This window comes from Pavona decussata, unplaced genomic scaffold, assembly GCF_977016875.1.
Source record: "Pavona decussata unplaced genomic scaffold, jaPavDecu1.1 SCAFFOLD_64, whole genome shotgun sequence".
In the NCBI taxonomy this organism is placed as follows: domain Eukaryota; kingdom Metazoa; phylum Cnidaria; class Anthozoa; order Scleractinia; family Agariciidae; genus Pavona; species Pavona decussata.
Window position 1 is genome coordinate 1483805 of NW_028145484.1, and position 25359 is coordinate 1509163.

Below are 25359 nucleotides of genomic sequence, written 5' to 3' on the forward strand. Positions count from 1 at the left end.
AAGATCCACAAATGATGACACAGTATTCCTAAAGCAACCCAAGGGGGTCTGAGTTAATTTACGCGAAGGTTGTTGAAGTTTATTTATTATTTATTGCCAGACAAAAACCAACTGTCATTCTTAGCGCAAAGTTTTTTTTATTAAAGAAAAGTATTATTAATATATATATATATATTTAGTCAAGCCTAAAAGCGGAGCTCCACGCAATTCCTTTTTAATAGCATTTATATACATGCTACTCTGCTTATTGTATGAACGTAATGTTACGTTACAAATTCTTCATCCTGTCTTGAGTTATATACAGTGTATATCTTAAGTGCATATAAAGCGAACTTTTTACGCGTCAGCGGAAAATGTTTTGAACCATAAGCTGTTCTTGTTGATCGTGCGAGATCACATTGCTGAATTCCGATGACGTTCGAGAGCATAAAACACTTGTGGATGAAAAAATTACGCTCTCTTTCAAATATTTCTCCTGTGGAAACTATTAATGCATTTGTGTAAGTGTAAAATGCGGATAATAAAGAAAATTGGGCTACCACGTAATGTTTCCACGCGTGCAATTGCGAATGGCGAGCACAAAATGTTCAAAACAATCAATGGCTATAGGAATATTCCTCCTAAAGAAATAATTCTGGTCTCTAACTAAAATTTAAGAAAAGAATACAGGAAAAATAATGTTTGGTTGTGGCCCAAAATATTTCAATGAGCGCTTAAAATACAGCGTGTTTACAAAACTTATGCGCTGTGAATTGCGAACGAATTAAACAAGCCCAGCACAAAATGTTCAAAACAATTCATAACTCTGTAAATATTTCTCTCACAGAAATAATTCTAGTCTCTTAGTAAACGTTAACAAACGGAGAATACAGGAAAAAATAGTGTTTGGTTGTGGCCCAAAATATTTCAGTGAGCGCTTAAAATTACAGCGTGTTTACAAAACTTATGCGCTGTGAATTGCGAACGAATTACACAAGCCCAGCACAAAATGTTCAAAACAATTCATAACTCTGTGAATATTTCTCTTGGAGAAAAAGAAAACGTTAACAAAAGGAGAATACAAGAAAAATAATGTTTGGTTGGGGCCCGAAATATTTCAGTGAGCGCTTTAATTTAAATTAGAGCGTGTTTACAAAACTTATGCGCTGCGAATGGCAAATGAATTAGAGTAGCCCAACACAAAATGTTCAAAACAATTCATAACTCTGTGAATATTTCTCTCGGAGAAAAAGAAAACGTTAACAAAAGGAGAATACAAGAAAAATAATGTTTGGTTGGGGCCCGAAATATTTCAGTGAGCGCTTTAATTTAAATTAGAGCGTGTTTACAAAACTTATGCGCTGCGAATGGCAAATGAATTAGAGTAGCCCAACACAAAATGTTCAAAACAATTCATAACTCTGTGAATATTTCTCCTACAGAAATAATTCTAGTCTCTTAGTAAACGTTAACAAACGGAGAATACAGGAAAAGATAGTGTTTGGTTGTGGTCCGAAATATTTCAGTGAGCGCTTGAAATTAAAGCGTGTTTACAAAACTTATGCGCTGTTAATTGCGAACGAATTACACAAGTCCAGCTCAAAATGTTCAAAACAATTTATAACTCTGTGAATATTTCTCTTGGAGAAAAAGAAAACGTTAACAAAAGGAGAATACAAGAAAAAAAATGTTTGGTTGTGGCCCGAAATATTTCAGGGAGCGCTTAAAATTAGAGCGTGTTTAAAAAACTTATGCGCTGAGAATAGCGAATGAATTAGTTAAGTCCAACACAAAATGTTAAAAACAATTCATAACTCTGTGAATATTTCTCTTACAGAAATAATTCTAGTCTCTTAGTAAACGTTAACAAACGGAGAATACAGGAAAAATAATGTTTGGTTGTGGTCCGAAATATTTCAGTGAGCGCTAAAAATTAGAGCGTGTTTACAAAACTTATGCGCTGCGAATGTCGAATGAATTAGAGAATTCCAACTCCAAATGTTCAAAATAACACATAACTCTGTGAATATTTCTCCTACAGAAATAATTCAAGTCTATAAGTAAACGTTAACAAAAGGAAAATACAGGAAAAATAATGTTTGGTTGTGGTCCGAAATATTTCAGTGAGCGCTAAAAATTAGAGCGTGTTTACAAAACTTATGCGCTGCGAATGTCGAATGAATTAGAGAATTCCAACTCAAAATGTTCAAAATAACACATAACTCTGTGAATATTTCTCCTACAGAAATAATTCAAGTCTATAAGTAAACGTTAACAAAAGGAAAATACAGGAAAAATAATGTTTGGTTGTGGTCCGAACTATTTAAACGTTTACTGCGTGTATACAAATGTGCTCTGCGAATGAATTACACAAGACACACCTCTGTGAATAGCTTTGTGAATGTTCAAAATTAATTTATCCACGAATATTTGTCATATGGCAACGATTTAAGTATTTGTGTATAATTTGAAGTATGTTACTCACCCAGCTCACCTCATGTTTGTTTTCAACTGACATTTCGCCTGTTTGTTCGTCGCTCTCGGGGTTCAAATTTGCTTATTAGTCTCCTGCTTTTTCGACATATGTAGTTTTACAACATATTCAACGAACACAAGAAATCAGTGTTCTCCAAAATTCTCGTTTGTTTTCTAAAAGAAGTAACCAATCCCACTTCCCACCGAAATAACGCGGGTTGGCGCACAGGTTAAGTGTTACATTTCACAATGGCTTACATAGAGGGGCGGACGTACGTACCTACGTACGTACGCCGGACGGACAGTGACGTCATAACCAAAATTTTTCGCATACATGGGTTTACCAAAATCCCTTATCAATGGGGCTCCAAACGCGGAGCTCCGCTGTTAGTTATAGTGACTAACAGTGCTCGAAAATCTGCGTCTAAATTTCATAGTTGTTTTTTTTTTTTCAAGAGTGTGAGTAATGTCCAGTGACTAGCTGATCGAATTGAAAAATAGAAACTTAAAAAAATAAAATTTCATTTCCCGCAAGAGGTGAAAGCAAATAACTAGCATTTGTTTCCAACATGCACGGTCACGAAATGTAGACAAATTCCATTATATTTTACAGGATTGCCTGTCGAAAGACTACTGCAGTAGTTTTAACGCGTTCTCGAAAACGCGCGTCTCTAGGCAAGCCAATCCTCTAAGTTAAGACTGTGAAAGCCAGATGTCACAATAAAATAATTATACTTGAATAATAAAGCAAACATATTCTAGATCCACTCCCCACCCTCCCCTCCACAACTTCCTCTGGGATGGGATGATCAGCCTCGCTCCCAAGGCCTAATCATGCTTATCGAGCGAGCCGAGCCGAGATCAGCTCAACGAGTGACGTTACGTTCGGCCGCGTGCCAATGAAGGACAACTGGGAACGAGGGACGAGGCTAGGGTTCGGAAACCACACGATAGCAAAATTCACTCAGGGACACACAACGTGCCCTTGGTGACCTTGATTCCGCTCTTGAGTCCCATCAACGTGCGCAAAGCATAAGGAACAAAAACAAAAAAACTGACGTTTAATATATATATACATGTATTCACTCGCGGTGAAGTAAAATAAAGCCACTGAAACGTTGGTTTAACTCAACATTGAGCTTGAGCTTGTAGATTTGTTCTTACTTCAGTAATCATAACTATGTACATCTAGAGAAGAAGAGGTCTTATTTGTAACACCCGATATGTAACATCCCGGATGGGGATAACTGACGTGTAATAAATACAAATACAGCCTTGTCAATAATTTATCGATGAAAAAAACAATTTTTTCGTTCGGCGTCATCCTGTTACTTTCTGTCACCAAGTGGATTTTCAGAAGAAACTTCTTAATGCTCATCTGAGTGCATTGTTTTCTCAGAAAATGTTGAAAAACCCCGCCGCTAAACCAGAGTTAAAGGTTGGTTTTCAACTGAGTGTCGAAAGCAATTTCGCGTTTACTTTAGTTTTGCTTTTCTACGCTTTGTGATTGGTTACTAAAACTTGCGCCACTTTCTAAGCAAACACAATCGTCGTGAGTTTCTCGCCTTCTTTTTCCCGCGCTAGGCACAGGTCACATGTATCTGCTTCGAGTTCTCATTGGTTCATGGCGTTGCTTACATCTGTTGTGATTGGTTAAGGTGGTTTCTTTCGTTTTTGTTTTAAGACACTCATTTGAAAATTCGATATAATAAGTCTCGTTTCAAACGTCGACGTTTTCATGTACCGAACCGAATTATTAGATTTAGCTTTTTATAAGTTATGCGAAGCTCCAAACCAGTACTGAGTTGTAGAGGCAGGTGATGACGAGCAGCGATGATCGGGATGGATAGTCGCGTTCCGATACACTCCGAAGTTGTTCTCATGACCATTTCCACCCAAACGTCCGTCAAGATCGCATCCGAACTTCATTTTACTGTCGTAGCTGTTAATGAGCCAAGCACTGCCATTTGTCTGTTTCGTCAATGCAGTACAGTCGCGACAATTATTGCCACGGATGTTAATGTACTCGTAGTGGCGACAAACAAACCACCAGGTACCAAAGATATCGTGGCCTTCTAATTTGGCACGTGCGTAGTCTGTGTACTTCAGACCTTCAACAGCATGAAGAAAAAAAAAGAAGCTGATTGTTTGCGTTACGATAAATTTGTTCATTTTAAGGACAGAGCCTTCAAAAACAGAGGTATTTTTGCTCTGGTTTTGACTGTGTAGGAAACGTAGATCTTAGCAAGGGCTATTGGAATCCATAATAATATTTTTTTTTCAGAAATAGGTAAGCAACAATATTTTCTACAAAGCTTCAATTGGCGAGGGGGACGGATTCTACCCGCGGCGACTTTGAACATAAATAACTATTTTAATATTTGAGAAAATACCCTAAAAATTCAGGACTTTTTCAGAAATTTGTCTGGGAAAAATGTAGAGTGCATGTTACCTTCAGTAGGATAGTTGCAGGTGACTTGCAGGTGTGTGGAGTGATTAGCCAGGTATTGCATGTGTGGCAGGGACAGACGGTAAGCGCTCCAATCCACATAACTGTTGCGGTCATTGTTTGGGAAATCCACACCAAATCCTTTGTCTTTGAACGTACCTTTATAACTCAAGGAGAACGATTGAATCAGGGTCCAAACAAATCCGTCTTCACTTTCCATGTCGCAGTAGACGGGAAACTTTTCCTTCGTTGAATCGTAGATGGTGTAGTTTCCAGACGTCAAGTTGCCATTGTTTTCGGCGACATCTTTGCAGCTTCTTGCAAGCTTTGTCTCACACCGCTGACCAGTGTGAGTGGCAGGGCAGGTGCAGTTAAACCGTGTTCCTTTGGGGTTACAGATCTCCTTGCAGTCTCCTCCGTTTAAACAGGGATTGGGACGACAACATCGGTTAACACACTTATGTTTGCCTGGTATGTATTCCTTTCGCTCCTAACGTGTTAAAAATAGACAATAAGCTGCAAGTCTCCTTGGTTAGTAGATATCTCTTATTTTCAACTTCGTTCTACTGTTTAGTTTTTATTTTGCGTTCTTGTTTTGGTGATTAGAATAAAAAATAGCAATTAAATGTATCTCGCCTCTTTTTACAGTTCTGTAACAGGCGTTATCATGGAATGAAAGGGGAGGGATGCCAAAAAAGGAAATGTGAGAAACAAAAAAAGGACCTCCTTTTTACATATGCATGCAGAGAAACCGAAGTAAGACAAGCGGGTATACAAAGAAACAAAACAACAATGTCGACTGTTGAGCTCAACCTACCTTCACCGTGTAACTCCTTACTAGATCATAATAATTCGCCCCTGATTTCCATTTCATTGCAGATGGCTCCATATCTTTGCTAGCATCATTAAGCTCACAGTTATTTTCCTTTGCAGAGGGGAAATAATTCATGGATGCACAGAGACAGTCATCTTTGCACATCACGTGACATTTGGCGGCGCTGGCGACGATCAATCGTTTAAACACGTGACCTTCAAGGTTGTGGTCATGAACGACATCTTCGTCGATGACAAACTTGAACTTTTGGCAATTAGTTTTTTCCTTGCCTTAAACCAATGTGCGGAGAGTTAAGTAAGATACCAGGAATGCCACTTGTAGGAGGCATACAAGGTCCATAGTAGAGCTATAAAAAGCGAATACAAAATGAGATTGGTAACTTTTGAAGCGTTTGGTATAGCGACGCAAGTACACTTTCTAAAAGTCCCATACAAAACTATTTTTCTCCACGCAAGTTTCTTGGTTGGAAGGCGACTCAAGTCGTTCTCAAATTCATCATGGATTCATGGATTATATACGCGAATGTGGACTTGTGGCAAGTCTAGAGTCCGTACAAACGCTGAGACAGCTTTCTGTCGGTTGTCGAGCCGGGACCTCAAACGGGCTATTAGTGTTGGCGGGGTTCTTCTCCTCAAGTTCATACGGCTAAAAGAGCGGTTTTCAATTGAGTGTCGAAAGTAATTTCGCGTTTGCTTTGGTTTTACATTACTACGCTCTGTGATTGGTTAACAAAACTCGCGACACTTTATCAACCAATGGGAATCCAAACCAAGACCAATCGTGTTTTGGCCGCACGCGTTTTCCCGCGCTTGGCGCCAGTTGCCTGTATTTGTGTCGAATTCTGATTGGCTCATTTCGTTGTTTTCATCTGTTGCGATTGGCCAGAGTAATTAATTTCGTTTTGTCTTTTGCGACACTCAATTGGAAACCGCTCTTTCACTGGTACCGAGGAAGTCAAATTTTATAATCCTTTTAATTAGTTTTTCTGTTTAGTCTTCCTCGCCAGTTTCTATTTTGTATTTTTGTTTAATTTGTAATTTTCAAACTTATGTGGTGAATCGATAAATTATGACTTTACCCCGAGGCGCAACACAAACACTGAAGGAGCTAACTGTTTTGATCCAAGTCCTCAAGCTGCGGTTGTATTTAAAGGGGCGGTGTCACCTATTTTTATGCCATTTTGAATGGTCAAAAAAATATATTGTGTGTATAGAAACATTGAAATAGTGGTTCAGTTTTGTCAACAATGACCGTACTAGTGTACAGAAACTAGTGTTAATTACCTTTAGCAGCGAATGGCTGAGATGTATCTAAGGGAAATTTGTTCTTCCGAGAAATCGCCTAAAATATTTTCCTTGTGGAGTTGAAAGAGCAATTTCATGTTAAGGGAAAGGTTCTTTGTCAAATATTTCAGCAGTTTTGATCAAAATGCAGAATAATCTCGGTGCCTTTTTAAACTTGCGAAACTTGTGGAACCAGCAATATGATAAAAATTATTTAATATAAATCTTCAGTCGCGGGTGCCATTTTGCCACCTGGCTGATCGACCCACAAAGATCACGGAAGATCATGAAAGCTTTAAAATTATCTTGTAGTTTTCTCAAATAAGGGGGCAAAAGCACCCAATAAAACATATTTTTTAATTTTTTTTTTTTTTTTTTTTGCGGGTCCTTACACACGACACACAAACTGTTGTCTTGTAAAACCGCTATAAAATCGTTCTAAGACCTTTTTCTTCGCTTGCCGTTCGGTTTTTTTTTTATACGAAAATTCTTTACTCAGCCCCTTTTTTCATTGATTTCGTGAAATATCGGACTAAGTCCAGATTTCGGCCATGTCTTATCTTTAAAGCTCTGGTCAAACGGCGCATGATAGTCAGTGATAGTTGATGATAGTCGATGCCGATACTTAAAGCGCGCGCTCGTTTCACCACCAACTATCATGGGCCATCATCGACTATCATCAACTGTCATTCACTTTAAGCGTGTTCAAATTCTTCATGATAGTTAATGTAATATATCAAACACGAGGAAGAGTGTTTCCTCCGATTTCCAAACACCGAGAAGTAGGTTGGAAAAACGAGGCCGGCCGATTTTAATCAAATTCGAGGTGTTTGGAAATAGGAGGAAACACTCTTTCGAGTGTTTGATATAGCTTCTCAAACTATTGATAGTTCTTGGAGAAATTCGTAGCAAAAGTTCACAAAATTTTATGATAATTAAGACTACATTTCTAAACCTCCTTCACAGAAGTGATTTGCCTTGTTTGTGGCTTGATGAATTGTTAATGAGTTTGTGAAGATAGTTTTTCCTGTTTGACCAAGCGCATGATAGTCGATGACAGTTTTTCGGTCGGCTGTTTTCTCCTCCAGCCCTCTCTAGATTCATTTTCTTTTAGCTCTTCCAACAACTGAAGGAAAACGAAGCAGACTGCCGCCCTCTTTCGCCGCGAAAAATTCATCCGAGCGAAGGTTTCTAACAACGCAACGCCACTATCCTCGGCTATTGCAAGTTTCTTTGAGCCGTTTGACCACCCGCTTGATAGTTGATAGTAGTTGATGATAGTTTTTGACTATCATCAACTATCATCGACTATCATGTGCCATTTGACCACGGCTTAAAGTTCTAGTTGAGAAGGAAACAGTGTTGAGCCTAGCTTTTCTTAATAAAATTCCAACGAACACAACGTTTTGTGGTAACAGCAACCCTATTAGAGTTCAGATATACATACCTTTTTAAATTTCACTTGTTTCCAACACGTATGACCACGAAACGTACACAAATTTTTGATTGCCCTGTCAAAACACTCATCTAGTCAGAGTTAGACGTGTTTTGGAAAACGTGCGTCTCTGGAAAGGTAAGTGCTCCAAAACTGTAAAGGCCAGATGTCGCAATGCAGGTTTATACTTGAACAACAAAACAAACATATTCTAGATCCACAAATGATGACACGGTATTCCTAAAGCAACCCAAGGGGGTCTGAGTTTTCTGTACTTCCTATTTTTTCTGTTTTGATTTTAACGACAAAAAAATTGATAATTTACGCGAAGGTTGTTGAAGTTTATTTATTATTTATTGTCATACAAAAACCCACTGTCATTCTTAGCGCAAAGTTTTTTTTATTAAAGAAAAGTATTATTATAAGTTATAGTTACTAACTGTGCTCGAGAATCTGCGTCTAAATTTCATGCTTGTTTTTTTTTCGACAGTCACTAGCTGATCGAATTTAAAAATAGAAACTTAAATTTCATTTTCCGCAAGAGGTTAAAGCAAATAGCATTTGTTTCAAACATACACGGTCACGAAACGTATACAATTTCCATTATATTTTACAGGATTGCCTGCCGAAAGACTACTATAGTAGTTTTAACGCGTTCTCGAAAACGCGCGTCTCTAGGCAAGCCAATCCTCTAAGTTAAGACTGTGAAAGCCAGATGTCACATTAAATTATACTTGAATAACAAAGTAAACATATTCTAGATTCACCCCCACCCCTCCCTCTTCAACTTCCTCCAGATGGGATGATCAGCCTCGCTCTCAAGATCTAATCATTCTTATCGAGCGAGCCGAGCCGAGATCAGCTCAACGAGTGACGTCACGATCGGCCGCACGCCAATGAAGGACGACTGGCGACGGGGGACGAGGCTAGGGTTTGGAAACAACACGATAGCAAAATTCACTCGGGGACGCACAACGTGCCCTTGGTGACCTTGGCTTAGCTCTTGAGTCCCATCAACGTGCGCAAAGCATAAGGAACAAAGTCAAGAAAAACTGACGTTTGGTATATATATGTATTCACACGCGGTGAAGAAAAATAAAGCCACTTGAACGTTGGTTTAACTCAACATTGAGCTTGAGCTTGTGGATTTGTTCTTATTTCAGTAATCATAACCATGTTCATCTAGAGAAGAAGAGGTCTTATTTGTAACATCCGATATGTAACATCCCGGATGGGGATTACTGACGTGTAATAAATACAAATACAGCTTTGTTAATAATTTATCGATGAAAAAACAATTTTTTCGACTTCATCCTGTTACTTTCTGTCACCAAGTGGATTTTCAGAAGAAACTTCTTTTAAGAAGCATTAAAATGCTCATCTGAGTGCATTGTTTTCTCAGAAAAAGTTGAAAAACCCCGCCGCTCAACCAGAGTTAGAGGTTGCTTTTGAACTGAGTGTCGAAAGCTATTTTGCGTTTACTTTAGTTTTACTTTTCTACGCTTTGTGATTGGTAACTAAACCTTGCGCCACTTTCTCAGCAAACTCAATCGTCGTGACTTGCTAGCACGCGTTTTCCCGCGCTGTGCACCGGTCACATGTATCTGCTTTGAGTTCTTATTGGTTGATGGCGTTGCTTACATCTGTTGTGATTGGTTAAGGTGGTTTCTTTCGTTTTTGTTTTACGACACTCATTTGAAAATTCCATGTAATTAGTCTCGTTTTAGACGTCGAAGTTTTCATGTACCGAACCGAATTAGTAGATTTAGCTTTTTACAAGTTATGCCAAGCTCCAAACCAGTACTGAGTTGTAGAGTCAGGCGATGACGAGCAGCGATGCGCAGGATGGATAGTCGCGTTCCGATACACTCCGAAGTTGTTTTCGTGACCATTTCCACCCGTACGTCCGTCAAGATCGCATCCGTACTTCATTTTACTGTCGTAGCTGTTGATGAGCCAAGCACTGCCATTTGTCTGTTTCGTCAATGCAGTACAGTCGCTACAATAATTGCTACGGATGTTAATGTACTCGTAGTGGCGACAACGAAACGACCAGGTACCAAAGATATCGTGGCCTTCTAATTTGGCGCGTGCGTAGTCTGTATACTTGAGACCTTCAACAACATGAAGAAAAAGAAGAGAGAGCTGATTATTTGCGTTACCATAAATTAACCCATTTTAAGAACAGAGCTTTCAAATACAGAGGTATTTTTGCTCTGTTTTTGACTGTGTAGGGGACGTGGATCTTAGCAGGGCCATTGGAATCCATAATAAATTTTTTTCAGAAATAGGTAAGCAACAATATTTTCTACAAAGTTTTAACCCTTTGTAGCCTGGCGAGGGGGACGGAATCTGCCCGCGGCGACTTTGAACCTGAATAACTACAGTCAAACCTCCACTAACGGCCACCTCTCCACAACGGCACCTCTCTATAACGGCCACAATTTTTTGTCCCGGCGGACAGTCCATACATTAGCTCTTGTTTAAACCTCTCTACAACGGCCACCTCTCTACAACGACAACGGCCACCAAAGTGCGTCCCCAACTGCCAAAATAACCTCTCGACAACGGCCAGTACAGTACTTTTTTGTCAAAAAAACCGGGTCAAAAACACATTTTTTATAAACCGATGCAGTAATCCACATTTGTCTTCGGAACATTACGTTTCTGTATCCATTTTAATGATATACGTATTTTGACTGTGTTCCATTTATATGCTGCAGTAAGCATAAATTGTTTACAATAATATAGCGAATGTTGCGAACCTTGCTCGTTTCGTCTTTTTAACATTTTGATTCGAAACATTATTTACGTTTTATTGTGTATTTCACCTCTCTATATTATTTAAGATTGGATTGCCTTAATAAACATGTTGTACTTCCCGAAAAAAGGTGTCATATTACACCCCTACCTCCCCATAACGGCCACCTCTCTACAACGGCCACTTTCTTCTGTCCCCAAGGTGGCCGTTGTGGAGAGGTTCAACTGTATTTTAATATTTGAGAAAACGCCCTGAAAATTCAGGACTTTTTTAGAAATTGTCTGGGAAAAATGTAGAGTGCATGTTACCTTCAGTAGGATAGTTGCAGGTGACTCGCAAGTGTGTGGAGTGATCAGCCAGGGACTGCATGTGTGACACGGACAGACGGTAAGCGCTCCAATCCACATAACTATTGGCGTCACTCTTTGGGAAATCCACACCAAATCCTTTGTCTTCGAACGTACCTTTATTACCCAAGGAGAACGATTGAATCAAGGTCCAAACAAATCCGTCTTTACTTTCCATGTGGCAGTAGATGGGAAACTTTTCCTTCTTTGAATCGTAGATGGTGTAGTTTCCAGAAGTTAAGTTGCCATTGTTTTCGGTGACATCTTTGCAGCTTCTTGCAAGCTTTGTCTCACACCGCTGACCAGTGTGAGTGACAGGACAGGTGCAGCTGAACCGTGTTCCTTTGGGGTTACAGATCTCCTTGCAGTCTCCTCCGTTTACACAGGGATTGGGACGACAACATCGGTTAACACACTTATGTTTGCCTGGTATGTATTCCTTTCCCTCCTAAAGTGTTAAAAATAGACAATAAGCTGCAAGTTTCCTTCCTTAGTCGGGATATGTCTTATTTTCAACTTCGTTCTACTGTTTAGTTTTTATTTTGCGTTCTTCTTTTGGTGATTAGCAATTAAATGTTTTTGGCATCTTTTTACAGTTCTGTTACAGGCGTAGTCAGGGAATGGGAGGGGAGGGACGCCAAAAAAAGAAAGCGAAAAAGAGGACCCCCGTTTTTTACATGCATGCAGAGAAACCGAAAGAAGACAAGCCGTTATACAAAGAAACAAACAACAATGTCGACTGTTGAGCTCAACCTACCTTCACCGTATAACTCCTTACTAGATCATAATAATTCGCCCCTGATTTCCATTTCATTGCAGATGGTTCCATGTCTTTGTTAGCATCGTTAAGCTCACAGTTATTTTCCTTTGCAGAGGGGAAATAATTCATAGATGCACAGAGACAGTCATCTTTACACATCATGTGACCTTTGGCGGTGCTGGCGACGGTCAATCGTTTAAACACGTGACCTTCAAGGATGTGGTCATGAATGACATCTTCGTCGATGACAAACTTGAACTGTTGGCAATTAGCTTTTTCCTTCCCGTAAACCAATGTGCGGAGAGTCAAGTAAGATACCAGGGATGCCACTTGTAGGAGGCATACAAGGTCCATAGTAGGGCTATAAAAAGCGAATACAAAATGAGATTAGTAACTTTTGAAGCGTTTGGTATAGCGACGCAAGTACACTTTCTAAAAGTCCCTTACAAAACTGTTCTTCTCCACGCAAGTTTCTTGGTTGGAGACGACTCAAATCGTTCTCAAATTCATCATGAATTCATGGATTATATACGCGAAGGTCGACTTGTGGCAAGTCTATAGTCCGTACAAACACTGACACAGCTTTCTGCAGGTTGTCGAGCCGGAACCTCAAACGGGTTATTAGTGTTGGCGGGGTTCTTCTCCTTAAGTTCATACGGCTAAAAGAGCGGTTTTCAATTGAGTGTCGAAAGTAATTTCGCGTTTGCTTTGGTTTTGCATTACTACGCTCTGTGATTGGTTAACAAAACTCGCAACACTTTCTGAACCAATGGGAATCCAAACCAAGACCAATCGTGTTTTTGCCGCACGCGTTTTCCCGCGCTTGGCGCCAGTTGCCATGTCTTATCTTTAGCGAACGAATCAAAGAGGCCTTATAGCAATAAATATTAAGAGATTTTTTTAATAAAGTTCATGTTGAGAAGAAGGGTGTTGAGCCTTGCGTGCTTAATAAAATTCCAACGAACACAACATTTTGTGGTATAAACAACAACACTATTAGATTTCAGCTATACATACCTTTTTTAATTTCATTTGTTTCCAACACGTGTGACCACAAAATTTACACAAATCCTGTATATTTAACTTGATTGACTGCGCTGTCAAAACACTCCAGTCAGAGTTGGACGTCTTTTGAAAAAACGTGCGTCTTTGGAAAGGTTAATGCTCCAAAACTGTAAAAGCCAGATGTCGCAATGCAGGTTTATACTTGAACAACAAAACAAACATATTCTAGATTCACAAATGATGACACGGTATTCCTAAAGCAACTCAAGAGGGTCTCAGTTTTCTGTACTTCCTATTTTTTTTCTGTTTTGATTTTAACGTGAAAAAAATTGATAATTTACGCGAAGATTGTTGAAGTTTAGTTATTATTTATTGTCAGAAAAAACCCAATGTAATTCTTAGGCCCGGTTCATACGTCGAACTTTACATGAGCCGAACCTAATCATTTGGTTCGGCGCATGTAAAGATCGACGTATGAATCAGTTGGGATCGACAGATTTGTATTTGGGTCGACCCGCCGTTCTATTCGACTGCGCCAGTCGAATAGAACGGCAAAAGTTCGACTTCGATTCAGACGTCGAACTTTTTATGTGCCGAACCAAATGCATACGTTACGTATAAATTATATAAATTATATCTATCCCGGACGTCTGTGCATTCCATCGACATGGCATGTGCGCAAACTGAGGACTTCATTCTGAACAAGATGGCGGGAAAAGAGGAATGTGCTTGTTCTTCTTGTTTCCAAACAATTAAATATACTTGTCTGCGATGCGAAAGATAAAAAAAATCTATTCTTGATGTGCACACGCACTTCTAACCGACAGAAACTTTCCAATAAGGGCTATATCAAAGGCGAAGCGTCAAGACTTCTCAGAATAAAATCTTCAAAAACAACATTTGAAGAAAACATTACTCTATTCAAACAGAGATTACGCAACAGAGGTTTCCTCGATAACCTTATAATTAAACTCTTTCAGAAGTCAACCTCCGCGAAAGAATGTCGGCACTACAAAACAAACTAAAAACCCGCAAAAACATTTTGAGGATCGCCCTTCTGTGCGTAGCCTAAAACAATTCAGATGAGTAAATACAGGAGCCATAATTAGGGATGGAGACCGTAAGCGTGGGGTCCACGCATCCCCATGAGTTGTACCAAAAAAATCCATATTTAGAAAAAATTCCCCCCCCCCCCCCCCTCACGTCATATACCCGCGTGAATACACGCAAATTTGCGTGGGGCTACTACCTTGTATGTGACACAGAAAGCAGCTGAGAAAAAATGCACTAAAGATAAAAAAGTCCTTACCTGTCTGAGTACATGTCCATGTATTCTTACGTTAGATTTATGCAGGGCCTCACTGAAAACCACATTTTGTGACGTGGGCCCCCTGTTAAAATATCTTATTTATAGAGTGTAAGATTTTTTCATTCATTCAACAGTAGCAACGCACGCAGCGCCACCGTTTTGGCGCCTTTTTGACTTAACTGTGAGAGTCAAGTGATCAATAGGCCGCCTATTCCAACTTTTCCCGTCTTCTTTCAATTGTTACCTTTTCTTTGTGAGAGTCTAATTCCTTAAATGTAGGCACTGAGGAGATATTCCCTGGCAGAATTTCAAAATTTGGACACCCTTTTGAACGGGTGGAAAAAAATTCAATTTCTCCACGCGCGATCCTGGCCGTTTACACGCGTGCGCGCACGCTCGTACGGCGCAATTTTTTTTCTAAAATTAGATTTTTTTGGTACAACACATGGGGACAGGCCCACAAGTCAAAATGGCATCTCGTTACGGTCTCCATCCCTGATTATGGCTCCTGGTAAATGACACTTGATAGAAAATCTGCCTCTGCTAAGGGAGATCTACAAAGACCCTTCCTTACTTTCGTACAGAAAAGGGAGATCTTTGAAAGACGTACACGTAAGAGCAAATTAGCTTTGAAGGTCATATTCTTCCTATCTCGACAAGTAGGAGCCGTGTTTGGCCTGTCTTTATTACTTTACCAAACAAGCTCTTCCATGTCAGAATTCATCTTTCCAGCCATTTTAAATCTTCTTGAGTAAAAACAACAGCCGCTGACCACGAAAATCTACTTTCTCACTTTAGCTTTAATTAAGTTCGACTTCAGTTAGGTTCGACGTCTGAATCAACTGCCGAACTTAATTATTTGGGTCGACCTTAATAGGTATTAGGTTCGGCTCATGTAAAGTTCGACGTATGAACCGGGCCTATTCATTTAAGATAAGGATTATAACAAGATGCCTGCTACACTGGCATTACGCGTGATGCTGGGGCTGATTCATTTATTCCAACTGTATGCTTCGCCGATTGATAAATCTATCCTTGCTAATGGAATAGTTTGAGTCACGACGATCGCGTTACGTTGTTTCCCTTGTATAACGCGACCCAGACTTTCACTGGAAATTTTTGAAATTCCATTACGATAACATAAGCTTCTCAATGACCTCTTTTCAGTCTTGCGTCGTGGTCTAAGACTATCAAACAAAGCACGATTCCTTCGCCAGGAACTCACCAATTTCCACCGTTTTAAATGTCGGGTGCTTCTTAGAAGTTATTGTTTCGATTCACCGCTTCAAAATGGTGAAATTTCCGTTTGAAAACGGCACACTTGAGTCCAGAACATGTTAACAATATGGCGTCAAATTTAATCTGTTTTTTATAAATAGATCAAATGATGCGTTGACGTCACACAGGTAGGGGTGAGTGGGTCCCCTCCCTCGCGATGTAAGCGACAAGAATGGATTTTGATTGGGCTGCTTCTGTTGAAGACAATCAGAACAATACACCCCGAGTAGGAGATGGGTGAGTTTAATGAATAAATTAATGTACCGATTTGTAGCTACGAGTAAGAAAAAAAAAAAAAGAAAAAAAAAACAAGATGCCTGCTATACTGGCATTACGCGTGATGCTGGGGCTGATTCATTTATTCTAACTGTATGCTTCGCCGATTGATAAAACTATCCTTGCTAATGGAATAGTTTGAGTCACGACGATCGCGTTACGTTGTTTACCTTGTGTTACGCTACTCAGGGTTTCAAGGGAAATTGCGCGAATTCCATTGCGATAACGTAAGCTTCTCAATGACCTCTTTTCAGTCTCGCGTCGTGGTCTAAGACTGTCAAACAAAGCACGATTCCTTCGCCAGGAATTTACCAATTTCCACCGTTTTAAATGTTGGGTGCTTCTTAGAAGTTATTCTTTCGATTTGCCGCTTCAAAATGGTGAAATTTCCGTTTGAAAACGGCACACTTGAGTCCAGAACATGTTAACAATACGGTGCCAAATTTAATCTGTTTTGAATAAATAGATCAAATGATGCGTTGACGTCACACAGGTAGGGGTGAGTGGGTCCCCTCCCTCGCGATGTAAGCGACAAGAATGGATTTTGATTGGCCTGCTTCTGTTGAAGACAATCAGAACAATACACCCCGAGTAGGAGAGGGGTGAGTTTAATGAATAAATTAATGTACCGATTTGTAGCTACGAGGAAGAAAAAAAAAAAAGAAATCGACCCGTTTTTAGACACGGTATGCCCCCTCAGGGCATCCCGCGTAAAAAAGAAATCGACCCGTTTTTAGACACGGTATGCCCCTTCAGGGCATCCCGCGTAATAAGTTAAAGTGATTTAAAACTGCGCTCGAAAATTTCATAGTTGTTTTTTTTTTTTCAAGAGTGTGAGTAGGTAATCGAATTTAAACAAGATGCCTGCTATACTGGCATTACGCGTGATGCTGGGGCTGATTCATTTATTCCAACTGTATGCTTCGCCGATTGATAAAACTATCCTTGCTAATGGAATAGTTTGAGTCACGACGATCGCGTTACGTTGTTTCCCTTGCGTTACGCTACTCAGGGTTTCAAGGGAAATTGCGGGAATTCCATTGCGATAACGTAAGCTTCTCAATGACCTCTTTTCAGTCTCGCGTCGTGGTCTAAGACTGTCAAACAAAGCACGATTCCTTCGCCAGGAATTTACCAATTTCCACCGTTTTAAATGTTGGGTGCTTCTTAGAAGTTATTCTTTCGATTTGCCGCTTCAAAATGGTGAAATTTCCGTTTGAAAACGGCACACTTGAGTCCAGAACATGTTAACAATATGGGGCCAAATTTAATCTGTTTTTAATAAATAGATCAAATGATGCGTTGACGTCACACAGGTAGGGGTGAGTGGGTCCCCTCCCTCGCGATATAAGCGACAAGAATGGATTTTGATTGGGCTGCTTCTGTTGAAGACAATCAGAACAATACACCCCGAGTAGGAGAGGGGTGAGTTTAATGAATAAATTAATGTACCGATTTGTAGCTACGAGGAAGAAAAAAAAAAGAAATCGACCCGTTTTAAGACACGGTATGCCCCCTCAGGGCATCCCGCGTAAATAGAAACTTAAATTTCATTTCCCCTAGAGGTGAAAGCAGATAGCATTTGTTTCCGACATACAAGGTCACGAAACGTATACAATTTCCATTATATTTTACAGGATTGCCTGTCGAAAGGCTACTGCAGTACAGTCGAACCTGTATATAACGGCCCTGTATTAAGCGGTCTCCCTCTATTAAGCGGTCACTTTTTAAAGTCCCGATTTTTCGCGCATACAAACGTTGTATTTGTTACCTGTATTAGGCGGCCACCTCTATTAAGCAGCCGCGGCCACGCTGTAGCAGTCCCATGTTTGTCTTTCTTTGTTAATTTTACCTGTTTTAAGCGGCCACCCTTGAATGGAAAAGCTATATACACAGTACCATGGATAACAGGAATTGTCGCTGGCAGTGCCGACAGTCAACGATTTGCTCTACAAACTAAAGTTTCAAATTCCGAGGTGCCAAACGCACGTGTCACACTTGTTTAAGTCGCTGTAATTCTTACCCTATTCCTATTTTAACTTGAAGAATTTTGTTATATATTGTGTTACTTTTAATTAGCAACATTGCCGTTATAACTCCACTTCGATCGTAACAACTATGAAATGACGGAATGAGATATTTTGTTGTGAACTGCAAGTCACGTAAGTAAGTGAGTTAGAAATACAGTACCGTACACCGTACAAGAGTAGAGGACAATTTATTGCACAGTGCATTTACACAATGTTACGTATATTATACCATTAAGTTTAAGAATTGGTTCATGCTTAGCGTGCGTATATCGAGTTATGGATGCACGCGGGAAGTTTGGAGACCACGAGAGAAGCGTAAGAGTTGCTCGAGGCGTAGCCGAGAGCAACTCTAGCTTCTTGAGTGCTCTCCAAACTTCCCAAGTGCATCCATAACTCGATATACGCACAGCTAAAAGCATGAACCAATTATTTTTTAACATAGAGAAAATAAAGGTAATGATTCCTGGAAAACAGGTTTTGTTCCCGATTAATTACAAAATTCTCTGTACAAAAAAAAGGGCGAAAATGGTTTCTCATATCGGTTTAATCTTAACGCTCGTTGAACTTCAAGCTCTTATAAATATACATTTTTTATGGTGTTGTCTCTCTGTAAAAGTTTTTTTAATAACACAGGCACACATGCTTCCCCCATCTGACTTGCACACGTCATCGGATGGACGCACGGCCGTGCGTATGTTGAGAAATGTACCATGATGACGCCAATAGGAATTAGATTAGGATGCACGCGCGCTATGTTATAATACAAGTTGGCACTGAGCTTTGTTTAAAGTATTGATCTCCTGAAAGAGTGTTGATTGTCCTATTGTTCCCTCGCATGAAATGTTTTTGTATGACACACCATTAAAATTGACATTAGACAACGCCCAGTGAGTATCTTTAGTGATCCTGTATTAAGCGGCCACCTGTATTAAGCGGCCAGTTCCTCAAGTCCCGAGGGTGGCCGTTATATACAGGTTCGAATGTAGTTTTAACGCGTTTTTGAAAACGCGCGTCTCTAGGCAAGCCAATCCTCTAAGTTAAGACTGTGAAAGCCAGATGTCACAATAAATTAGACTTGAATAACAAAGTAAACATATTCTAGATCCACCCCCCCCCCCCCCACCCGTCCCTCCCCAATTTCCTCCGGATGGGATGATCAGCGTCGATCCCATGCCTAATCGTGCTTTTCGAGCGAGCCGAGCTCGGATCAACGGGTGACGTCACGTTCGGCGACGCCCCAATGAAGGACGACTGGGGACGAGGGACGAGCCTAGGGTTTGGAAACATTATCTCGGGGACACACAACGTGCTCTTGGTGACCTTCGCTCAGCTCTTGAGTCCCACCAGCGTGCGCAAAGCATAAGAAACATTCAAGAAAAGCTGACGTTTGTATGTATGTACGTATGTCTTCACTGGCGGTGAATTAAAATAAAGCCACTGAAACGTTGGTTTAACTCAACATTGAGCTTGAGCTTGTGAACTTGTTCTTATTTCAGTAATCATAACCATGTACATCCAGAGAAGAAGAGGTCTTATTTGTAACACCCGACATGTAACATCCCGGATGGGGATTACTGACGTGTAATAAATACAAATACAGCTTTTTGAATAATTTATCGATGTAAAAACAATTTTTTCGGCTTCATCCTGTTACTTTCTGTCACCAAGTGGATTTTCAGAAGAAACTTCTTAATGCTCGTCTGAGTGCATTGTTTTCTCAGAAAAAGTTAAAAAAAACCCGTGGCTAAACCAGAGTTAAAGATTGGTTTTCAACTGAGTGTCGAAAATAATTTCGCCTTTACTTAAGTTTTGCTTTTCTACACTTTTTGATTGGTAACTAAAACTTGCGCCACTTTCTAAGCAAACACAATCGTCGTGAGTTGCTCGCACGCGTTTTCCCGCGCTGGGCACCGGTCACATGCATGTATCTGCTTCGGGTTTTTATTGGTTGATGGCGTTGCTTACATCTGTTGTGATTGGTTAAGGTGGTTTCTTTGGTTTTTGTTTTACGACACTCACTTGAAAATTCCTGTATTCGATGTAATTAGTCTCGTTTCAAACATCGAAGTTTTCATGTGCCGAACCGGATTATTAGATTTAGCTTTTTACAAGTTATGCAAAGCTCCAAACCAGTGCTGAGTTGTAGAGGCAGGTGATGACGAGCAGCGATGCGCGGGATGAATTCTCTTGCCGTTATACATTCCGAAGTTGTTCTCGTTACCATTTGCACCCGGACGTCCGTCAAGATCGCATCCGAACTTCATTTTACTCGTGTAGCTGTTGATGAACCAAGCAGTGCCATTCTGTCTCGTCAATGCAGTACATTCGCGACAATTATTGCCACGGATGTTAATGTACTCGTAGTGGCGACAAACAAACCACCAGGTACCAAAGATATCGTGGCCTTCTAATTTGGCTCGTGCGTAGTCTGTATAGTTGAGACCTTCAACAGCAAGAAGAAAAAAAAAAGGAGCCGATTATTTGCGTTACCATAAATTTACCCATTTTTAGGACAGAGCCTCCAAATACAGAGGTATTTTTGCTCTGTTTTTGACTGTGTGGGAAACGTAGATCTTAGTAAGGGCTATTGGAATCCATAATAAAATTTTTTCAGAAATAGGTAAGCAACAGCATTTTCTACAAAGCTTTAATTGGTGAGTGGGACGGATTCTGCCCGCGGCGACTTTGAACCTGAATAACTATTTTAATATTTGAGAAAACGTCCTGAAAATTCAGGACTTTTTCAGAAAATTTTCTGGGAAAAATGTAGAGTGCATGTTACCTTCAGTAGGATAGTTGCAGGTGACTCGCAGGTGTGTGGAGTGATTAGCCAGGGATTGCATGTGTGACAGGGACAGACGGTAAGCGCTCCAATCCACATAACTGTTGGCGTCATTCTTTGGGAAATCCACACCAAATCCTTTGTCTTTGAACGTACCTTTATTACTCAAGGAGAACGATTGAATCAGGGTCCAAACAAATCCGTTTTCACTTTCCATGTCGCAGTAGACAGGAAACTTTTCCATCGTTGAATCGTAGATGGTGTAGTTTCCAGAAGTCAGGTTGCCATTGTTTTCGGCGACATCTTTGCAGCTTGAAAGCTTTGTCTCACACCGCTGACCAGTGTGAGTGACAGGACAGGTGCAGCTGAACCGTGTTCCTTTGGGGTTACAGATCTCCTTGCAGTCTCCTCCGTTCACACAGGGATTGGGACGACAACATCGGTTAACACACTTATGTTTGCCTGGTATGTATTCCTTTCCCTCCTAACGTGTTAAAAATAGACAATAAGCTGCAAGCTTCCTTCGTTAATTAGTCAGGATATGTCTTATTTTCAACTTCGTTCTACTGTTTCGTTTTTATTTTGCGTTCTTCTTTTGGTGATTAGCAATTAAATGTTTCTCGCCTTTTTTACAGTTCTGTAACAGGCGTTATCATGGAATGAAAGGGGAGAGATGCCAAAAAAGGAAACGTGAGAAACAAAAAGAAGACCCCCTTTTATCACATGCATGCAGAGAAACCGAAAGAAGACAAGCCAGTATACAATTAAACAAAACAACAATGTCGACGGTTGAGCTCAACCTACCTTCACCGTATAACTCCTTACTAGATCATAATAATTAGCCCCTGATTTACATTTCATTGCAGATGGCTCCATGTCTTTGTTAACATCGTTAAGCTCACAGTTATTTTCCTTTGCAGAGGGGAAATAATTCATGGATGCACAGAGACAGTCATCTTTGCACATCATGTGACATTTGGCGGCGCTGGCGACGGTCAATCGTTTAAACACGTGACCTTCAAGGATGTGGTCATGAATGACATCTTGGTCGATGACAAACTTGAACTGTTGGCAATTAGCTTTTTCCTTCCCGTGAACTAATGTGCGAAGCGTTAAGTAAGATACCAGGAATGCCACTTGTAGGAAGCGTACAACGTCCATAATAAAGCTATAAAAAGCGCAAACAAAATGAGATTAGTAACTTTTGAAGCGTTTGGTATAACAACGCAAGTACACACGCAAAAACATGAGTGTAATGAACTTTCTAAAAGTCCCTTACAAAACTATTTTTCTCCACGCAAGTTTCTTGGTTGGAAGGCGATTCAAGTCGCTCTCAAATTCATCATGGATTATATACGCGAAGGTTAACTTGTGGCAAGTCTAGAGTCCGTACAAACACTGAGACAGCATTCTGTAGGTTGTCATGCCGGGACCTCAAACGGGCTATTAATCTTGGCGAGGTTCTTGTCCTTAAGTATGAATTCATACGGCTAATAACTCTCACTGGTACCGAGGAAGTCAAATTATGTAATCATTTTAATTAGTTTTTCTGTTTAGTCTTCCTCGCCAGTTACTATTTTGTATTTTTGTTTTGTTTGTAATATTCAAACTTATGTGGTTAATTGGTCAATTATGACTTTACCCCGGGGCGCAACACGAACACTGAAGAAGCTAAATGTTTTGACGCAGGTCCTCAAGCTGCAGTTGTTTTTCAGTTTAAGGGGACAGCTGGACCCATTTTTGTGTCATTTTGAATGGTCTAAAAATATATAGAAACAATAAAATAACAGTTCAGTTTGTTAACAATCACCCTACTTGTGTAAATTACCTTTGGCTGCGAATGGCTGGGATGCATCTAAGGAAAACCACCAAAAATGATGAACATTTGTTCTTCCTCCGAGAAATCGCTTAATAATTTCGTCTCGGCACTCAAAGAGCAATTTCGTGTTAGGGAAAAAGTTTCTTTGTCAAATGTTTTAGAAGTTTTGACCAAAATGCAGAGTAATCTCCGTGAAAATGCATTTGTGTTTGCGAAATTTGTCGAACCAACAATATTTTAAAGAATTTTTAATCCCAAAAAAGCGAAAAAAGCACCCAATAAAACATATTTTTAATTTTTTTCTTGTAGGTCCTTACACACAACACACAAAACTTTTGTGAAATCGCTAAAAAAAATCGTTCGAGGACCTTTTTTCTTGGCTTGCCGTTTGGTTTTTATTCTTTTTATATGAAAATCCTTTACTCATCTCCTTTTATGAATTTTTTTTAGCGATTCCGGGAAATATCGGACTAAATCCAGATTTCGGCCACGTATCAAAGAGGATTTAAGCAATAAATACTTGAGAAATGTTTTCAATAAAGTTCTTGTTGAGAAGAAAACAGTGTTGAGCCTAGCTAACTTAATAAAATTCCAACGAACACAACATTTTGTGGTAACGGCAACACTATTAGATTTCAGATATACATACCTTTTTCAATTTCACTTGTTTCCCACACGTATGACCACGAAACGTGCACAGATCCTGTATATTTAACTGGATTTAACTGCCCTGTCAAAAACTCACTCCAGTCGGCAGAGTTAGACGTGTTTTAAAAAACGTGCGTCTTTGGAAAGGTTTATGCTCCAAAACTGTAAAAGCCAGATGTCGCAATGCAGGTTTATACTTGAGTAATTATAACATAACAAAAACATATTCTAGATCCCGCAAATGATGACACGGTATTCTTTAAGCAACCCAAGGAGGTCTGAGTTTTCTATACTTCCTTTTTTCTGTTTTCATTTTAACGATAAAAACTGATAAATAACGCGACGTTTGTTGAAGTTTATTTATTATTTATTGTCAGAACGAAAAACACTGTAATTCTTAGCTCAAAGTATTTTTTTCTTTTCATAAAAAATCAGTATTATTGTAGGTAATAGTGACTAACTGCGCTCCAAAATCTGCGTCTAAATTTCATAGTGGCTTTTTTAAAGAATGTAGCGGCCAGTCACTAGCTGGTCGAATTTAAAAATAGAAAGTTAAATTTCATTTTCCGCAAGAGGTGAAAGAACAAATAACACTTGGTTCCATAATGTATGGCCACGAAAAGCAATTAATTTCCATTATATTTCACAGGATTGCCTGCCGAAAGACTACTGCAGTACTTTTAACGCGTTTTCGAAAACGCGCGTCTCTAGGCAAGCCAATCCTCTAAGTTAAGACTGTGAAAGCCAGGTGTCACAATAAATTATACTGGAATAACAAAGCAAACATATTCTAGATCCACAAATCTCATCTCAAGGGGCTCTCAATTTTTTGTTTTTGTTTTTATTTTAATAAGAAAATGTAATAATTTAGACGAAACTATAGTGACTGCGCTCGAAAATTTGGGTTGAAATTTTATAGTTACTTTTTTCAATAAAGTATCGTCCACTTACTAGCATCCTCGGAGACCCAAGGGCAGATAGTTTGGACGAGGAAAAAGTAAAAAAAAAATAGTTTTCTGTGTCGATTTTTTTCCCGATCGTTTTGCCGAGTTTTTCCTCGTCCACAGTGTCTGTCCCTGGTCTCCTAGGAACTCTCATTAGTTGATCGAATTTATAATAGAAACTTGAACTTTCTTTTAACGTAGGAGGTGCCAAACAACACAAACAACACGTATTTTTAGTTTCGTCATTCAAATGCTAAATATAATATGCCCCCCTTTATCCCATATGGCCAAACTTTTTCAGATATTTATTAGCTTGCCCGGGTACTACTACCCACCCCTCCTTCCTCAACTTCCTCCGAATGGGATGATCAGCCTCGCTCCCATGCCTAATCATGCTTTTCGAGTGAGCCGAGAACAGCTCAACGGGTGACGTCACGATCGGCCGCGCGCCAAAAAAAGACGACTGGGGACGAGGGACGAGGCTAGGGTTTGGAAACAACACGATAGCAAAATTCATCCGGGGACACACAACGTGCCCTTGGTGACCATCGCTCAGCTCTTGACTCCCGTCCGCGTCCGCAAAGAATAAGAAACAAATTCCAGAAAAGCTGACGTTTGGTATATATATGTATTCACTCGCGGTGAATTAAAATAAAGCCACTGAAACGTTGGTTTAACTCAACATTGAGCTTGAGCTTGTGAACTTGTTCTTATTTCAGTAATCATAACCATGTACATCTAGAGAAGAAGAGGTCTTATTTGTAACATCCGATATGTAATATCCCGGATGGGATTACTGACGTGTAATAAATACAAATACAGCCTTGTGAATAATTTATCGATGAAAAAACAATTTTTTCGTTCGGCTTCATCCTGTTACTTTCTGTCACCAAGTGGATTTTCAGAAGAAACTTCTTAATGCTCATCTGAGTGCACTGTTTTCT

The 25359-nt window shown here is 39.8% G+C and overlaps 3 protein-coding genes and 1 long non-coding RNA gene across 4 annotated transcripts; 1 reads left to right on the top strand and 3 right to left on the bottom strand.

The window, feature by feature from the left end:
- Positions 1-567: 567 nt before the first annotated feature.
- On the bottom strand, positions 568-6008 carry LOC146478344 (uncharacterized). Its single transcript, XM_085111892.1, has 3 exons — positions 5721-6008; positions 4907-5393; positions 568-4565 (listed from the first exon to the last, which is right to left on the bottom strand). The coding sequence occupies exons 1-3, from the start codon at positions 5880-5882 to the stop codon at positions 4225-4227; spliced, it is 990 nt and encodes a 329-aa protein (XP_084968018.1). The 5' UTR covers positions 5883-6008; the 3' UTR covers positions 568-4224.
- LOC146478345 (uncharacterized) lies at positions 5295-7979 on the top strand. The gene is made up of 2 exons (XR_014865105.1): positions 5295-5374; positions 5783-7979. It is a non-coding gene; the product is annotated as an uncharacterized LOC146478345 (long non-coding RNA).
- Positions 7980-9840: 1861 nt separating this feature from the next.
- On the bottom strand, positions 9841-13244 carry LOC146478346 (uncharacterized). The gene is made up of 3 exons (XM_085111871.1): positions 12322-13244; positions 11526-12012; positions 9841-10570 (listed from the first exon to the last, which is right to left on the bottom strand). Exons 1-3 carry the CDS (start codon positions 12676-12678, stop codon positions 10230-10232), a joined length of 1185 nt encoding a protein of 394 aa, XP_084967997.1. The 5' UTR covers positions 12679-13244; the 3' UTR covers positions 9841-10229.
- Positions 13245-19377: 6133 nt separating this feature from the next.
- Positions 19378-22724, bottom strand: LOC146478347 (uncharacterized). Its single transcript, XM_085111875.1, has 4 exons — positions 22284-22724; positions 21809-22172; positions 21005-21488; positions 19378-20665 (listed from the first exon to the last, which is right to left on the bottom strand). The coding sequence occupies exons 2-4, from the start codon at positions 22163-22165 to the stop codon at positions 20328-20330; spliced, it is 1179 nt and encodes a 392-aa protein (XP_084968001.1). The 5' UTR covers positions 22166-22172; positions 22284-22724; the 3' UTR covers positions 19378-20327.
- Between the last annotated feature and the right edge of the window lie 2635 nt (positions 22725-25359).

What these genes read in the sequence shown, in the direction of transcription:
- LOC146478344 (XM_085111892.1), bottom strand. Translation starts at nt 5,882, where the DNA reads ATGTGCAAAGATGACTGTCTCTGTGCATCCATGAATTATTTCCCCTCT. An exon ending in TAAGGAGTTACACGGTGAAG is followed by an intron (nt 5,394 to 5,720) that starts GTAGGTTGAGCT and finishes TTAACACGTTAG; the next exon opens with GAGCGAAAGGAATACATACC. An exon ending in CTGCAACTATCCTACTGAAG is followed by an intron (nt 4,566 to 4,906) that starts GTAACATGCACT and finishes ATGCTGTTGAAG; the next exon opens with GTCTGAAGTACACAGACTAC.
- LOC146478346 (XM_085111871.1), bottom strand. Translation starts at nt 12,678, where the DNA reads ATGGACCTTGTATGCCTCCTACAAGTGGCATCCCTGGTATCTTACTTG. An exon ending in TAAGGAGTTATACGGTGAAG is followed by an intron (nt 12,013 to 12,321) that starts GTAGGTTGAGCT and finishes TTAACACTTTAG; the next exon opens with GAGGGAAAGGAATACATACC. An exon ending in CTGCAACTATCCTACTGAAG is followed by an intron (nt 10,571 to 11,525) that starts GTAACATGCACT and finishes ATGTTGTTGAAG; the next exon opens with GTCTCAAGTATACAGACTAC.
- LOC146478347 (XM_085111875.1), bottom strand. Translation starts at nt 22,165, where the DNA reads ATGGACGTTGTACGCTTCCTACAAGTGGCATTCCTGGTATCTTACTTA. An exon ending in TAAGGAGTTATACGGTGAAG is followed by an intron (nt 21,489 to 21,808) that starts GTAGGTTGAGCT and finishes TTAACACGTTAG; the next exon opens with GAGGGAAAGGAATACATACC. An exon ending in CTGCAACTATCCTACTGAAG is followed by an intron (nt 20,666 to 21,004) that starts GTAACATGCACT and finishes TTGCTGTTGAAG; the next exon opens with GTCTCAACTATACAGACTAC.